This window comes from Nerophis ophidion, linkage group LG21 (assembly GCF_033978795.1).
Source record: "Nerophis ophidion isolate RoL-2023_Sa linkage group LG21, RoL_Noph_v1.0, whole genome shotgun sequence".
In the NCBI taxonomy this organism is placed as follows: domain Eukaryota; kingdom Metazoa; phylum Chordata; class Actinopteri; order Syngnathiformes; family Syngnathidae; genus Nerophis; species Nerophis ophidion.
In genome coordinates this window covers 10,112,501-10,131,174 of record NC_084631.1, presented here as the reverse complement: position 1 = coordinate 10,131,174, position 18,674 = coordinate 10,112,501, and the positions used below count along the sequence as shown (strand labels likewise).

General features: G+C 42.6%; 1 protein-coding gene across 1 annotated transcript in view; it reads right to left on the bottom strand.

Moving 5' to 3' along the window:
- drd2l (dopamine receptor D2 like) overlaps positions 1–18,674 on the bottom strand; it is a 49,567-nt gene that overhangs the window by 21,440 nt on the left and 9,453 nt on the right. Inside the window, exons 2-4 of the mRNA XM_061881875.1 lie at positions 10,502–10,815; positions 238–347; positions 1–21 (exon numbers count right to left, since the gene is read on the bottom strand). The exon at positions 1–21 is cut by the window's left edge and continues 116 nt beyond it. Of these exons, the coding sequence (XP_061737859.1) occupies positions 1–21; positions 238–347; positions 10,502–10,815 (445 nt within the window). The remainder of the gene's footprint in view (positions 22–237; positions 348–10,501; positions 10,816–18,674) is intronic.

Genomic DNA, 18,674 nt, shown 5'->3' with positions numbered 1-18,674 from the left:
GGCATGGCAACCGCCGTGTATCTGACACACAAACACACACTTTAAGTCCCTTTTGTTCTTATTAAGTTTGTATGACAGTTCACATCGTTACATCAAACATCCCCTTTTCCTGCTCCTGCCAGCCCTCCTTCTCCTTTCTGGGCCGTGTGTGGCAGGTAAGGGAAGCCGGAGGACCAAAAGCATGTGATGGACTTTGCGTCGTTTTCAAACAGGAATAAAAACAGCGAGCGAGCGCACCTGTCGATGCTGATGGCGCACAGGTTGAGGATGCTGGCGGTGCACATCATGACGTCCAGCGTGAGCAGGATGTCGCAGTGGATGAGACTGAAGCGCCACTCGCCCACCACCTTGGACCACACGTGAATATCAAACACTCACATAATGTCATACCATCATAATTTGCAAACAGGTGTGTTTAAAGGCCTACTGAAACCCACTACTACCGACTGGCACATGCACACATAGGGCCCTATGGGTGCTTGAGCCCCTGCCCTTTTTTGCCTCATCTTAAAAAGTGCCCTCTGCCTGTGTGTGTTTTTTTGTGTTTTTTTTTCTTTAAACAACATTAATAAATTCCTGTTAGGGATGTAAAAAAACAAAACAAAACAAAAAAACAGCGATACAAAAACTCCACATTTTCTTGTAATACCGGGTTGTTAGAGCCTGCGCTTCCGCCAGAGAGAGAGAGGGCCAGGGAGTGAGTGAGAGAGAGAGGAGAGAGAGCCAACTGCGGCCTGAGGAGACTAACAGTGGAGCAACTTGAACCTGTGAGTTATGGTCTAGTCGCCATCCACTTATTCAGCATCTAATACGGGTAATATTTCAGAAAAACGCTGTATTATTCTATTTTTCAATGTGTCAGCTTCTGTTTTTGCCGGACGTCGGAGCACGGCGCTTCAATTGAGCGCGGCACATCTATTCCGCACAGAGCAGAGCGGATCGTGCGGGACAGGAAGTAGTGTACAAAATACAAAATAAAACACCGGGTTAATTTTCAAAATAAAATGCACTGTGTTTACGGGGATCACATTTCTCTCACAGTAGAGGTTTAGATATAAAGTTGTATTGCGTTTCAGTTGTTTAGTCTGAGCATTAAGTGAGAAAGACCATAAGTTACAACTTGATGGTGTTTTCATCAAGTTAAGGGAAGAAGGACAAATTTTCACATTGAAGTTTTTTCCATTTGGGTATTTTTTTTTTTCAAAGTTCATGTTGCACTGTTCAATGTTCAATATTAAAATGCTTATCTTTAACAATAAATAGTTTAATAATAAATCAGTGTTTTGTTGTTTTTCATGTCTTTCAAGCCTATGATAATGTGAAATAATCAATCAATCGATCAATCAATGTTTATTTATATAGCCCCAAATCACAAATGTCTCAAAGGACTGCACAAATCATTACGACTACAACATCCTCGGAAGAACCCACAAAAGGGCAAGGAAAACTCACACCCAGTGGGCAGGGAGAATTCACATCCAGTGGGACGCCAGTGACAATGCTGACTATGAGAAACCTTGGAGAGGACCTCAGATGTGGGCAACCCCCCCTCTCTAGGGGACCGAAAGCAATGGATGTCGAGCGGGTCTAACATGGCAAATTATGACAATAATTTGTTGACACAAAAGAAATGGCCATACTTTTACCTACAAAGAACACACAGCTAAGTAGTTAGCTTCCTATTAGCAAAATTTTATTTTACATTAATTTCCATATAGTGTAAAGGACCCAAAAAATTTCCTGTACTTTTTTTGACTTTAAGCCCCTGCCCCTCTATAGTCATGTGCACGTTCCTGACTACCGACCACGCAGTCTGATAGTTTATATATCAATGATGAAATATTAACATTGCAACACATGCCGGTTTAGTTTACTAAATTACAATTTTAAAATTCCCGTGTAGTTTCTTGTTGAAAACGTCGCGGAATGATGAAGCGTGCGCGAGACGTCTTGGGTTGGAGGGGACATATTAGCCCAGCACCACTCGCGGCTAAAAGTCGTCTCTTTTCATCGCGCAATTACACAGTATTCTGGACATCTGTGTTGCTGAATCTTTTGCAATTTGTTCAATTAATAATTGAGAAGTCAAAGTAGAAAGATGGAGGTGGGAAGCTTTAGCTTTTAGCCACACAAACACACGGTGATTCCTTGTTTAAAATTCCCGGAGGTGAAGCTTTACTATGGATCAGAGCGGTCAAGCGAACATGGTTCCCGACCACTTGTCAACCGGCAGGTTTCGGTGAGAAAATTATGGTAAAAAGTCGCCTCTTACTGGAGATCTGCGGAGCTTGCGCCGTCTATGCAGCTGCCAGGACTTCCCTCAGAGACTGGCGTCAACACACCCGTGGACACACCCCTCCGACTATCAGGTACTATTTAACTCACTAAAACACTAGCAACACAATAAGCAGAAAAGGGATTTCCCAGAATGATCCTAGTAAATGTGTCTAAAAACATTTGAATCGCTCCCAATGCAATCGCCTTTTTTTTTTCTAGTCCTTCGCTATCAATATCCTCAGCCACAAATCTTTCATCCTCGCTCTAATTAATGGGGAAATTGTCGTTTTCTCCATCCGAATAGCTCTTGCTGGTGGAGGCTCACATTATAAACAATGTGAGGATCGGAATAGCTCCACAACCCGTGACGTCATCGTCTGCTACTTCCGGTAAAGGCAAGGCTTTTTTATTAGCGACCAAAAGTTGCAAACTTTATCGTGGATGTTCTCTACTAAATCCTTTCAGCAAAAATATGCCAGCGATTGTACTACATTTGACAGAATTTCTAGGCTCAGTCAGGGCGTTGAGGAGATCCGGTTTGGTGGCCGCAGGATTAGGTCTCTGCTTTTTGCAGATGATGTGCTCCTCATGGCTTTATCTGGCCAGTATTTTCAGCTCTCACTGGTTCGGTTCGATTGTGAAGCGACTGGAAGTCCAAGTCCATGGTTCTCGTCCGGGAAAGGGTGGAGTGCCATCTCCGGGTTGGGGAAGAGATCTTGCCCAAAGTGGAGTTCAAGTACCTCGGAGTCTTGATCAGGAGCGAGGGAAGAGTGGATCGTGAGATCGACAGGCGGATCGGTGGGGCGTCCTCAGTCTCGATCTGTTGTGGTGCAGAAGGAGCTGAGCCGGAAGGCAAAGCTCTTAATTTACCTGTCGATCTACGGTCCCATTCTCACCTATGGTCATCAATCAATCAATCAATCAATGTTTATTTATCCATTCATCCATCCATCCATCCATTTTCTACCCCTTCTCTCTTTTGGGGTCGCGGGAGTCTATCTTAGCGGCATTCAGGCGGAAGGCGGGGTACACCCTGGACAAGTCGCCACCTCATTGCAGGGCCAACACAGATAGACAGACAACATTCACACTCACATTCACACACTAGGGCCAATTTAGTGTTGCCAATCAAACTATCCCCGGGTGCATGTCTTTGGATGTGGGAGGAAGTCGGAGTACCCGTAAAGGAACTCACGCAGTCACGGGGAGAACATGCAAACTCCACACAGAAAGAACCCGAGCCCGGGATTGAACCCAGGACTGCTCAGGACCTTCGTATTATGAGGCAGATGCACTAACCCCTCTTCCACCGTGCTGCCTACATGTTTATTTATGTAGCTCTAAATCACAAGTGTCTCAAAGGGCTGCAAAAGCCACAACGACATCCTCGGTTCAGAGCCCACAAAAAGGCAAGGAAAAACTCACAATCCAGTGGGACGTCAATGTGAATGACTATGGGAAACCTTGGAGAGGACACCCCCCCCCCACACACACACACACCTTCACCCTCTAAGGGAGACCAGTCCATAGTGGATCTAACATAATAGTGAGGGTCCAGTCCATAGTGGATGTAACATAATAGTGAGGGTCCAGTCCATAGTGGGGCCAGCAGGAGACCATCCCGAGCGGAGACGGGTCAGCAGCACAGAGATGTCCCCAACCGATGCACAGGCGAGCGTTCCACCCCGGGTCTCGACTCTGGACAGCCAGCACTTCATCCACGGCCACCACTGGCATGAGCTCTGGGTTTTGACCGAAAAGGACAAGATCACGGGTACAAGCGGCCAAAATGAGTTTCCTCCATTGGGTGGCGGGTCTCTCCCTTAGAGATAGGGTGAGAAGCTCTGCCATCCGGGAGGAACTCAAAGTAAAGCCGCTGCTCCTCCACATGGAGAGGAGCCAGATGAGGTGGTTCGGGCATCTGGTCAGGATGCCACCCGAACGCCTCCTTAGGGAGGTGTTTAGGGCACATCCGACCGGCAGGAGGCCACGGGAAAGACCCAGGACACGTTGGGAAGACTATGTCTCCCGGCTGGCCTGGGAACGCCTCGGGATCCCCAGGGAAGAGCTGGACCAAGTGGCTAGGGAGAGGGAAGTCTGGGCTTGCCTGCTTAGGCTGCTGCCCCCGTGACCCGACCTTGGATAAGCGGAAGAAAATGGATGGATGTACTACATTAGAATGCCAGCTTTTTTTTGTTGTTGCTGATTTTACGGGCATACACATCAGCGTCAACTATTTTGGTACTTGAGGAATGATGACTGTTAGCATGCTAACGTTAGATGCTAGTTTTTTTTTGTAATTTGGTAGGCACAGCATACACCTCAGTCATATTTTATTTTAGTACCTAATGCATACTAACATTTTTTCTGGGTACACACCTCAGTGCAATATATTTTGGTATTTGACACGTTACAGTTAGCATTTTAGCATGTTAAATTTAGCATGCTAACTTTTTAAAGTAATTTAGCGGGTATACACCTCAGTGTGACATGTTAGTATTTCATTCATGCTAAATGTAAGCATGTTATTGCTAGCTTTTAGCTCATTTCGCTCTTCACCATTTACACCAGTGGTCCCCAACCCCCGGGCCGTCGCTCAAATGGTATCGGGATGCAGAATAAATTTTTATTAATTTATTATTTTATTAATTTTATTTAATTTTAATTTGATCAAACTCGCTTCCCAAAATAATTAGCGCATGCTTAGTATTACCGCCTGGTCAAACTCGTGACGTCACGGGTGACACTTCCCCTGTCATCATTTTCAAAACGGAGGAGGCTGATTTCAATACCAGTAATTTGAAATCGCATAAAGGGAAGAAGATTAAGAGCTATTCAGTAGGATTTAAGGTCCAAGCTTACATCACACTCACATTTTTACTGCATACCTTTGGTAAGTGCCGGAGTAAGAATAGGTTTTAAAAGAATTAGCGCAGGCTTACTTTTACCACATGCCTTTGGTAAGCGCAGGAGTGAGAAGAGGTTTTAAATTCATTAGCGCCCCAGCGGCAATTCAAGGAAATACGGTATGTTATAAATGATAAATAAATGATAAATGGGTTGTACTTGTATAGCGCTTTTCTACCTTCAAGGTACTCAAAGCGCTTTGACACTACTTCCACATTTACCCATTCACACACACATTCACACACTGATGGAGGGAGCTGCCATGCAAGGCGCCACCCAGCACCCATCAGGAGCAAGGGTGAAGTGTCTTGCTCAGGACACAACGGACGTGACGAGGTTGGTTCTAGGTGGGATTTGAACCAGTGACCCTCGGTTTGCGCACGGCCACTCTTCCACTGCGCCACGCCATCCCTAAACGTTATATATTATTTATTATTATTATTGTCTATTGTGAGCGAACTGTGGTGCTGAATTTCCCCCAGGGATCAATGGAGTACTTTCTGTTCTATTCTATATCCTTTTTAGCAAGTATACACCTCTGTGTGGTATATATCGGTATTTCAATAATGCTATTGTTAGCACAGTACTATAAGCAAGCTAACTTTTTTTTTTAGCTCATTTTGTTCATATTCTCTGTTACGTGACACTATCTGGCCAGTGGAAGCATATTTTCGCTAATTTTGTAGGTACAAACCGTAGCCGTATTTTGGTTTTTGATGCACGCTGACGTTAGCATGCTAACATTTTTTAAACACATTTTTCAGGAACACATATTGGAGTTGTATATTTCGGTATTTGACGCATGTTACAGTTAGCATTTTAGCATGCAACATTAGCATCCTAAATTTTTAGCCAATTTAGCAGGTATACACCTCTGGGTCAGGGCTTCACGGTGGCAGAGGGGTTAGTGCGTCTGCCTCACAATACGAAGTTTCTGCAGTCCTGGGTTCAAATCCAGGCTCCGGATCTTTCTGTGTGGAGTTTGCATGTTCTCCCCGTGAATGCGTGGGTTCCCTCCGGGTACTCCGGCTTCCTCCCACTTCCAAAGACATGCACCTGGGGATAGGTTGATTGGCAACACTAAATGGGCCCTAGTGTGTGAATGTGAGGGTGAATGTTGTCTGTCTATCTGTGTTGGCCCTGTGATGAGGTGGCGACTTGTCCAGGGTGTACCCCGCCTTCCGCCCGATTGTAGCTGAGATAGGCGCCAGCACCCCCCGCGACCCCGAAAGGGAATAAGCGGTAGAAAATGGATGAATGGATGGACACCTCTGGGTCATATATATTGGTATTTCAATCATGCTAACTGTCAACACGCTATTGTTAGCAAAGTACTGTTAACATCCTAGCTTTGTTTTTGTTTTTAGCTCGTTTTGTTCATATTCTTCGTTACTGGACGCTATCCGGCCAGTGGAAGCATATTTTAGCTAATTTTGTAGGTTTAAAGGTCAGTCATACTTTGATACTTGACGCATGCTGACAATAGCATGCTAACATTTTTAAAAAAATTTCAGGTACACAACTCAGTTGTATATTTTGATAGTAGACATTTGGTACAGTTACCATTTTAGCATCTTAGCTTTTTAGCAGGTTTACACCTCAAAGTCATATTATTTGGTATTGTACTCATGCTAACTGTAAGCAAGCTATTGTTAGCATAGTACTGTTAGCATGCTAGCTTTTGTAGCTCAGAAATTTTTTGTTTCTTGACCCTACCTGTGGCAGTGTTAGCATCCATCCATTTACTACCACTTGTCTCTTGTTTCGATAATATGCTGTACTTCATATTATCCTTTTGCAACACAATAATACTTAATGAACAGTCCTCCATGCAGTATGTTATTATAATTCACATTGTACCTCTAAAGTTCTAACGAGCACTTTATCAGTGTCCTATTTTTGCTCCCAGTTGGGGGCGTGGCTAATGATCTGTTACCTTGGTGACGCCATGAAAGTTGGCGCCTGGCCCAGCAACGTGAATACGTCATTGTCTGCCCAACAAGATGCCATTAATTATTAAGTCTTTATTTAAAAAATGTACGAAGGGTGGAAGAAAATGATCTATGAAGTATTTTTTCAGTGGCTCAAGTGGGAAATATGCGACAAACTGATTGGAAAAGAGCGGAGTTAGACTTGAAAGTTGTCGCTATGACAACCGATCACAGAAGAGAGCGGGGTATCCTTTTCCCATTTACAAACTCCGTTTCCATATGAGTTGGGAAATTGTGTTATAAATATAAACAGAATACAATGATTTGAAAATCATTTTCAACCCATATTCAGTTGAATATGCTATAAAGACAACATACTTGATGTTAAAACTGATAAACATTTTTTATTTGCAAATAATCATTAACTTTAGAATTTGATGCCAGCAACACGTGACAAAGAAGTTGGGAAAAGTAGCAATAAATACTGTTAAAGTTGAGGAATGATCCTCCAACACTTATTTGGAACATCCTACAGGTGTGCAGGCTAATTGGGAACAGGTGGGTGCCATGATTGGGTGTAAAAACAGCTTCTCAAAAAATGCTCTGTCTTTCACAAGAAAGATTGGGGCGAGGTACACCCCTTTGTCCACAACTGTGTGAGCAAATAGTCAAACAGTTTAAGAACAACCTTTCTCAAAGTGCAATTGCAAAAAATTTAGGGATTTCAACATCTACGGTCCATAATATCATCAAAAGGTTCAGAGAATCTGGAGAAATCACTCAACGTAATCGGTATGGCCTGAAACCAACATTGAATGACCGTGACCTTCAATCCCTCAGACGGCACTGTATCAAAAACCGACATCAATCTCTAAAGGATATCACCACATGGGCTCAGGAACACTTCAGAAAACCACTGTCACTAAATACAGTTGTTCGCTACATCTGTAAGTGCAAGTTAAAGCTCTACTATGAAAAGCAAAAGCCATTTATCAAAAACACCGCCGGCTTCGCTGGGCCTAACCTCATCTAAGATGGACTGATGCAGAGTGGAAAAGTGTTCTGTGGTTGGACCAGTCCAAATTTCAATTTGTTTTTGGAAATATTCCACATCGTGTCATCCGGACCAAAGGGGAAGCGAACCATCCAGACTGTTATCGACGCAAAGTTCAAAAGCCAGCATCTGTGATGGTATGGGGGTGCATTAGTTCCCAAAGAATGGGTAACTTACACATCTGTGAAGGCACCATTAATGCTGAAAGGTACATGCAGGTTTTGGAACAACATATGCTGCCATCTAAGCGCCGTCTTTTTCATGGACGCCCCTGCTTATTTCAGCAAGACAATGCCAAGCCACATTCAAGAGTGCGGCTCCTTTCCTGGCCCGCCTGCAGTCCAGACCTGTCTCCCATGGAAAATGTGTGGCGCATTATGAAGCATAAAATATGACAGCCGAGACCCCGGACTGTTGAACGACTGAAGCTCTAAATCAAACAAGAATGGGAAATAATTCCACTTTCAAAGCTTCAACAATTATTTTCCTCAGTTCCCAAAGGTTTATTGAGTGTTGTTAAAAGAAAAGGTGATGTAACACAGTGGTGAACATACCCTTTCCCAACTACTTTGGCACGTGTTGCAGCCATGAAATTCTAATTATTATTTGCAAAAAAAATAATAAAGTTTATTAGTTTGAACATCAAATATCTTGTCTTTGTAGTCCATTCAATTGAATATGGGTTGAAAAAGAATTGCAAATTATTGTGTTCCGTTTATATTTACATCGAACACAATTTCCCAACTCATATGAAAACAGGTTTTGTATACCGTATTTCCTTGAATTGCCGCAGGGCATATAGTATGCGCCTGCCTTGAATTACTGTCGGGTCAAACTTGCTTCGCAAAATAATTAGCGCATGCTTGGTATTACCGCCGGGTCAAACTCGTGACGTCACAAGTGACACTTCCCCTGTCATCATTTTCAAAATGGAGGAGGCTGATTTCAATACCGGTAATTTGAAATCGCATAAAGGGAGGAAGATTAAGAGCTATTCAGTAGAATTTAAGGTCCAAGCTATTGAATATGCTAAAAAGAACAGTAAGCAGCTATGTTTTATTAATATACCGTAGCTGTGTGTGTCAAATATGAGTCATTAAACGACTCCCGCCTCCTGGTGGTAGAGGGCACTAGTGATCCTTCTTGCGACTACGCGGCTGCAGAAGAAGTGACAACGAGTGACTTGATAAGTGCTGGGAAGGGATATGACGCGGGGGTGCACGATGGACCTGTTAGGATGTAACACCGCTACTCCTATGCTGGCTATGTAAACATTCGGGCTGAAATAAAGCATGTTCCAGTCCTAAATACCCAGTGTATTATTTATACAATAACACTTCATGGTGGCAGCGGTGGGATAAAGAGATCACCCACGGAGCAGAACGGGAGGGGGAGTTGTTCGAGGATAATTCTGTCGTCGCCCGCACTTGAGGAGCCGAGCTAACTGACAGCAGCAGTCTGATAGCAGTTTTCTAAACTGGACTTTCAATCGAAGCAGGAGGTAATAAAGGAAGATCTCCATCGAGACAGAGAGACTTTTAAAACTGAAGAAAGATAAGGAAAACATCTATAAACAAGTTATCGATTCTTTTGATCAGAAGGAGCTGGCATGGACTTAATTTATAAGTATAGTTAAGACCATGATAACGTTATTATTATTAAATGTGCTTTTCATGATGGTATCTTTATATCACACTGAAATTTTTACCGCATGCCTTTGGTAAGTGCCGGAGTGAGAAGTGGTTTTAAAATAATTAGCGCATAATTACCTTTACCGCATGCCTTTGGTAAGCGCAGGATTAAGAAGAGGTTTTAAATTAATTAGCACCCTGGCGGCAATTCAAGGAAAAACGGTATGTATATATATATATATATACACAGTATATATATACACATAAATAATTAATATATATATACACAAACACACACACATATATATATATATATATATATATATATATATATATATGGCATGTATATATATATGGCATGTATATATATGTATGTATATATATATATATATATATATATATATATGCCCCACACTTAATTAACACAACACATTGTTTTTTGTTCTCAAAATTCTACACACAATACCCCTGAGTAAGTCCTTATCTACATGTAATTTCTTACTTTTTTATTTGTATTAATCTCACAAAAAAAATAAAAAGCGTTTTCGCATTGTCATTATGGGCTACTGGGTAAGGCTGTGACCTGCGAAAACATGGAAAAAGTTAAGCGCTGTGAATACTTTCCGGATGAACTCAACTGCAGCTACTGCAATCTTGATCAGGAGGTCGCCTACAGCCACAAGTGCAAGAACCGTACTGACCTCCAGGTAGACCCCCCAGGGCATGACCAGGGTGGCGAGCAGCAGGTCGGACACCGCCAGCGAGACGATGAGGTAGTTGGTGGTGGTCTGCAGGGCGCGCTCCCGCGACACGGCGACGCACACCAGCACGTTGCCGAAGACCACGAAGAAGATGAGCAGCACCAGCAGCACGGCGTAGAAGTTGTACGGTGGCGATGAATGCCCCGCTGCCGCGTCGCTGCAGTTGCCGGCGCCGGTGAAGGACGGGGCAAGGGCGGAGAGGTTGAAGGATGGAGCGGCCATGTTGGTCGTGGCGTTGAGCCGAGTCACGGCGTCTGAAAGTGACGACGCAGCAGAAAACAAATAAAGCTCTTTTACTGGCAAACGTATTGGGACACACTATCTGGACGAGCACACTAATGAGTTTGAAGTGTCAAAGGTCAACGTCATCACCATTTCAATCATCAAACTGAGCAATGATGTCACTATTGATTTTTCAAAATCATACCCAACACAACCCAGCCAAAATGGCAGACAGGAAATGATCAAGTGTTTTATTGCAAGTAATCGCACAATAAAATATTCTACCACAAAAATCATAAAAAATGTTATTCCTCTAAAATCTTCTTATTCCGTCGTTTTGTTTTTGCTAACTTTTGAAAGGATGTGCACTTTTTTTGCTCATTTTGCGGCCATACACCTTAGTCTAACAACTAACAAGCTAATGATAATGTCAGGCTTGTCCCTGACAGTCTTAGTTTTTTCTCTGCGTTTGTATTTGTTTCTTGTCTTTCTTTTCCGTCAGCGCTCTTATTTTGTCTGTTTCCTGTTTTTCTCCCTGGGCGCTGTTTCCCTCAGCTGCGGCTGATTGGCACCTGGCCCCACCTGGTGTCAATCAGCCCCGCTCCTACTTTTACCTGCTTTGTCCTCCTGTCAGTGCTGGATTATTGTTGTGTCAATGTCACCACTACTTGTCTTGTGGCTTGTAGCTTTTTCTACTTCTGTTCACTCTGCCATAGATCCTTCCTGTCACAGTAAGTGTTTTTGTTCATAGCCAAGTGAACGCGCCTTTTGTTAGTACCCTTTTAGTGTTTAAATTAAAGTATGTTTTCTTACTCAATGCCTGCCTTCTTCTCTGCATCTTGGGGTTAGTCACCAACAAACTCCGACAGATAACTTTGACTGGCGGGATACTGTCCGTGCCAAAAAAAAAAAGTACCCAATTCGGTACCCATTCCTAGTCCCGTTATAATGTGTTTGTTAGCTAAGAAATGCTCCCCCTCATGTCCTGCAAAGACAGGTGGCATTTTTTTCTTCAATCAGTCTTTCATTTTGCTTGACTGGGAATAAAAGAGGTGAAATTCCACAGCGGCAGAATTAAGACTCGCCTCGCCTCAGACGTCACAACGCGTGCTGATCCCCACTTTTTAACGAGCACGCACATTAAGCAACATGCTTGAGTGGATTCATTTTAAGCGGGAAGGGAAAAAAAAAACAAATTCAGGGACCAAAGGACAAAGTAGTTATGTTGTGTTTTTGTGACTAATTAGCAGTGCTGGATTTTGTCACCAGATTGTTTGACTCTGATAAGAACAGGAAAAGTGTCGAACTGAGCGCCATCTTCCTCGGTGAGAGAACTGCAAAGGCAAAATTTATATTTTACTAATAGCTTTTCTAAAACCACAATTTGGGTCTACAACCAAGGTATTCACTGCCTTGGTCTGAAATCAATATGCAGAATTCAAGCATTGCCAACGTAGGAGAACAAAGAATGCAATATGTAACGTTTCGGGAAAATAAAACATGCCTGTTGTTTGCACATCTGGAACCAAAAATAACTCGATTTTCTTCTTCTCCAAACAAACCTCCAGACATCTCTTCCTCCCAACCTGAGTTCGATAATCTGAATGCACACTGCTAACAATGGAGACAATAGAAGTCGCTCAATTCCACCTTATAAAGCGCTCTGAAAACATCGAAAAACCTCCATCAGGGTTTTTTAGATACACGCTTTAAGTATGTAGTTAATGTATTAACATTCAAAATAACATGTAATATTTACATATTTTGATCATTTTAAGCATGCAGCAGCAATCAACTATTGTACACAATGTCTGCTCTCAATGGGATGCCGACTGATGAGATATTTATATCTTCCCGTTTAGATGCAGAATGAATCATCTAAAAGAATCGTTATGATCCGTCGCCCGGATCATACATTGTTTTGGTTTTTGAGTCCTTTTGTGTTTTTTCGATCATTTTGGACTCTTCCAGTTTTGTCTTGTTGCCATGGTTTCTGATTTGTTCCACCTGCTCTTGTTTTTAGGCGCACCGGTGTTTTGATTGATGCTTTAGTATTTATCCAATCCAATCCAATCCACTTTATTTATATAGCACATTTAAACAACAATAACGTTTCCAAAGTGCTGCACAGCCATGTTAAAAACAATATTATGCTCCACCAATGACTGAATAAAACAAAAAATGAATAAAAATAAAACCAATAAAAACAATATAAAAACAAATATGATTAAAAACTATTTTAAAGGGTAAAATCAATTAAAACAGTAAAATAAAAATCAAAGTGTATAAAAAACACAGAGGACAACAGAGGACAGAGGACCACACAACTCACGTAGTGTTAAAAGCCAAAGAATAAAAGTGGGTCTTAAGACGAGACTTAAAACACTCCACTGTGGAAGCAGTTTGAACATGGAGTGGCAGAGTGTTCCAGAGCTTAGGGCCGACCACAGAGAAGGCCATGTCTCCCCTGGTCTTAAGTCTGGTCTTGGGCACCACGAGCTGGAGCTGGCTCTCGGACCTCAGAGCGCGCGCAGGAATGTAAATTTGGATAAGGTCCGAGATATATTGAGGTGCCAGTCCATGTACAGATTTAAAAACAAACAGCAATGTTTTAAAATCAATTCTAAAATGAACAGGGAGCCAGTGCAAACTCTGAAGAATTGGGGTTATATGCTGGCGTTTCCTGGCCCCTGTTAAAAGTCGTGCTGCCGCGTTCTGGACTAACTGCAAGCGGGAGAGAGCTTTTTGGCTAATGCCAGCATAAAGTGCATTGCAGTAGTCCAGGCGACTTCAAATAAAAGCATGCACGACTTGTTCAAAAAGGTTAAAAGATAAAAACGGTTTAACCTTTACTAAAAGACGAAGGTGATAAAAACACGATTTTAAAACGCCATTGACTTGTTTGTCTAGTTTAAAATGGCTGTCTATAGTGACGCCAAGGCTGGTGACTTTGGGACGCACATCATTTTGCAATGGTCCCAAGTCAGTAAGGGCCGGACCAAAAACTAAAATTTCCGTTTTTCCCTCATTCATTATTAAAAAATTCTGGGCTAACCAAGCCTTGACGTCACATAGACAGTTAAGAAGGGGTGTAAGGGGGCCGTGGCTTTTTGAAATCGGCATATAAATTTGGCAGTCATCTGCATAAAAGTGATAAAACACTCCATGTTTCTTAAAAATATCTCCAAGAGGGAGGAGATAAAGAGCGAATAGGATGGGGCCTAAAATAGATCCTTGGGGGACACCACAGTAAAGCGGGGCAGAAGAGGAGGTGGCGTCCCCCAGCCTGACAGAGAAGGACCTCTCAGACAGGTAAGATCTGAACCACTCTAACGCAGTCCCCCTGACACCCACACAGTCTCTCAGGCGGTTTAAAAGAATTGTGTGGTCGACTGTGTCAAAGGCAGCTGTAAGATCTAAAAGCACTAAAATGGAAGAGCTGCCAGAATCAGACATTAAAAGCAAGTCATTAAAAACCTTTAAAAGTGCAGATTCCGTACTGTGCAAAGCTTTGTATCCAGACTGAAATGGATCTAAAGTGCTATTTTCATCTAAAAAAGGCTGCAGTTGTGCCAGAACACATTTCTCCAAAATCTTTGACACAAAAGGTAAGCCTGCCTTCGACCTCAGTTCTGTCTTGATCCGTTGTTTGCCTCATGCAACAATCACGTTGGTATATCTTGTATGTCTTTACTATTGCTAAGTCTATTTTGAACTCTTGAACTCGATGCTAGTTAGCATTAGCTTCTTGTGCGTTCGGCATGCCTTTTCTTTTGCCTTTTGTACCAGTGTTCCTTTATTTTTGTATTAAACCGAGCTCCTACCTGCAATTCCTGACTGTCTTGGTCCATTGGCATCTTGGGGTGACTCAACACGCATTAAAAATGCGCTTCAAACGTGACAAAAAAATAACAAAAAGTGTTGCAAACTAGCGTCTTTTCGTGTCTTTCTCGCCATCTGCGGGTTTAAATTGGATGTAAACGTTGACCAACATGTGGGTTTATGCCCACAACCTTCTATTATCCAGGTGAGAGGCACGATTTATCATCTAGAATTAACTTTCACCAACTCAGAGGCGATGCAGCAGCTCAGTATGTCAATATAGCAGCATAAACTAGTTAGCTATCGGGAATCACGGCGTTGCTAAAAGTAGTTCCTCTGTGTTAGCGCTTATAACAATGTTGCTAATACTTGGTAAATATTCAAGTCACGACATGTACTGTTGGCGCTTTTTTGGATGTTTTTTTTAAAGGACTGTATGTGCAAAATAGTGTACTTACATTAGCTGCATTGTTAGCTGACTTTTGCTAAAGTTTATTAATCCTATCAGTTGGCATCCCAGTGAGAGCAGACATGGTACAGTAAGTGATTATTGTATTATGTTTGTGTATCTTATTTATCACTTAGCAACACTGCTAAAAGATGCTTAGCTTAGTGTTTCACTAAAAGTTGTAGATCATTCTCCTTATATTCAGGCTCACAAATATAAGTTTCTGGATCATCATTTCTTCCAAAGTTGTCTCTCATGAAGTCTGCCATGATTAGTAGCGTTGTTGTTGAAGGAAATAGCGAACGATGTGATGCGTCTGTGAAATTAAAACTTATAATGATCAACATATGTTATTATGAATGTTACTACATTATACACAGTGGGGCAAAAAAGTATTTAGTCAGCCACCGATTGTGCAAGTTCTCCCACTTAAAATGATGACAGAGGTCTGTAATTTTCATCATAGGTACACTTCAACCAAAAAGTAACTTTCACCAACTCAGAGGCAATGTAGCAGTTCAGTATGTCAATATAGCAGCATAAACTAGTTAGCTATCGGGAATCACGGCGTTGCTAAAAGTAGTTCCTCTGTGTTAGCGCTTATAATAAAAATGTTGCTAATACTTGGTTAATATTCAGGTCACGACATGTACTGTTGGGGCTTTTTTGGATGTTTTTTTTAAAGGACTGTATGTGCAAAATAGTGTACTTACATTAGCTGCATTGTTAGCTGACTTTTGCTAAAGTTTATTTACGATTTAGAATGCATATTAAAAAAAATACATGTGTTCTTGTCTTTCACAGGGATTGTGAATGATATGCAAAATTACTTGAAAAGTGCAGTTCCAATTTAAAAATACTTTCCATTAAAGCAGTGGTTCTCAAACTTTTTTTTGTCATCCCCCACTTTGGACAAGGGGGAGTTTTCAAGCCACACCTGCCCCCATCGCCCCAACAGAACGCTAATGCCAAGTTTAACATTTTCAAATGTATTGAACATCAAGTTGTATACATTCAAACTCAATAACATAAAATAACATCAAGTTCAATAACAAATAAAATAACTGTGCAGCTGTGGTATAACTTGCATCAAGTTCAATAATAAAAAAAATAACTATTCTGCCAGTTTTCTTTGAAAGAAATCAAGTGGCTTATTGACATGATTGGGGTGTGTGGTCTCGAAGTGTCTCTTTAATTTGTTGGGTCTCATGCTGTCTGTTGCAAGCGGTTTTGGACACAGAACACACAGGCGTCTCTCCTCTGCCCCCACCACCATAGCCGTGAATCCAGGAACAAGATGCCCTTCATCATATTTTCTTTTCGGTTGGCTTTTTGGTTGATTAAGCTGGTCAGATTTTTGTTTCTCTGCAGGCGCTGGCTCTGATTTGACGACCTTTGAGGTGCGAGTCACAAATTGATCCATTTTGTGTAATTGTGGTCCACACATTAACCTGCTACTCATCCGCGTGAATGATTGTTCCACTTAGCCCCGCCCCCACTAGTTACTGTTGCTATATCTGTCAAACTTTCGCTCCTACCTAGAAATTTAAAGCCTAGAGGAAAAATAAGTAATTCACATTTATTTACATAACAGATTTCACAGACAGAATCACAAAGTGATTTACAGTGTGTATAAAAAATGAAAGCATGGTAAAAAATAAAAAAAAATCTAAGAATATAATAATAAAATAAGTAAAAATTGAAGTGAAATTTCCTCCCGTTCCTCGCGCCCCACCTATCATGTCTCTATTCCCCACCAGTGGGGCCCGCCCCACACTTTGAGAAACGCTGCATTAAAGTAATTAAGATGTAGAAACAAGTAAAGCACAACTTAAGGGGTCATATTATAATGTTGTTTCTGTTATGATCCGCTGTCCGGATGATCTCATATTCTGGTTTTGTTCTGTTTTTGTATTATGGTCTGCCAATGTTTGCCTTAGTTCCTTGTTTAGTCTGTTTCCATGGTTTCATACTAGTTTCTCCTGCTACTCGCTGTTGACGCACACCTGTTTTGTTAATCACCACCCTTATTTAAGCCTGCCCTCTTTTTTCATTCTTTCTCGCATCCTAATTTGCTTATACGCAACAAGTGACGACTGCATTTCTATCTTTCTACTCGCTAGCTTTCGCGCTATGCATTTGATTTCCTCTAGCTCTCCTGCTAGTAGTTTTTGTTTTGCCTTTTGTGCCCTTGTGCCAGTTTTTTCTGTTTCTTAGCCTGTTGTTAGTTTAATAGTTTAATACATTTCTTACCTCCACGCTGTGTCCACTGCCCGACTGCATCCACGGAAGAACGAATCCGGCATCACCATGCCCAGCAAGCGTTACAGTTTTTACGTTTAAATACTTCCTTGTGGTCTACATAACATGTAATGCTGGTTCTTTGCTCCAAATTTTGCATCAATTATGTTTTACAGACCGTCTTCAAGCCGCTTTCTGCCCGTCTCTCTTCGTGGGCGGTCTTATTTATGTGCCTCCACTTCGACTGCATCTTCTCCCCGTCAGCCATGTTTTAGCGCTTCCATAACGAGAATACGGACAGATGTTAAAGTTAAAGTACCCATGGTTGTCACACACACACTATGTGTGGTGAAATTATTCTCTGCATTTGACCCATCACCCTTGATCACCCCTTGGCAGGTGAGGGGAGCAGTGAGCGGCAGCAGTGGCCACGCTAAAAAAATAATTTTTGGTGGTATAGTACGGTTGGTAGAGTGGCCGTGCCAGCAACTTGAGGGTTTCAGGTTCGATCCTCGCTTCCGCCATCCTAATCACTGCCGTTGTGTCCTTAGGCAAGACACTTTACGTACCTGCTCCAAGGTGCCACCCACACTGGTATAAATGTAACTTAGATATTGAGTTTCACTATGTAAAGCGCTTTGAGTCACTAGAGAGAAGCGCTATATAAATATAATTCACTTCACACTTCACTTCACATTTAACCCCCAATTCCAACCCTTGATGCTGAGTGCCAAGCAGGGAGGTAATGGGTCCCATTTTTATAGTCCTTGGTATGACTCGGCCGGGGTTTGAACAGGGCGGACACTCTTAACCACTAGGCCACTGAGCAGGTGGAAGTTAGAACGCTGGGTTACTTTGTATTAGAAATGGCAACAGCGGAAATGCATGTGCATGTACAAGCCAGTCTGCCCCACAACAAGACGATGGATAGAGAATGAAAGGAACTTATTGACTACAGCGTCGGACTACAATGGTGGACTCTGCTACTGCTGAGGTCGTGGGTCAAACGCTCTCCCCTCTATCCAAAGACAGCGTCCTGAATCCGCTTCTTAAGGAGGGGGCTCGTGCTGGTTTGTCTACAACGGACGGCAGTCCTACGTCCAGCGCAGCCTTTACCTCCTGTATGGCCTCGCTGGACCTAGGACTGGCGTGCTGCTTCCACGGGCTCCTTTGCAGAGGCCGCCTGCTGCTCCAATGGCTTCTCCGGACGCCAGTTCTGCAGCCAACGCCAGTCCTGCAGCATCCGCGACCTCCGGTCCTGCAGCCTTCGCGGAGGCTCGCTTGCTGCATGCTGCAGAGGCGCCCACCTGGCACCCGCATGCCTTCCACGTGTCGGCCAAGAAGGTGTCCTTTCCATGGACGCTTGTTGTGCCATTGGCA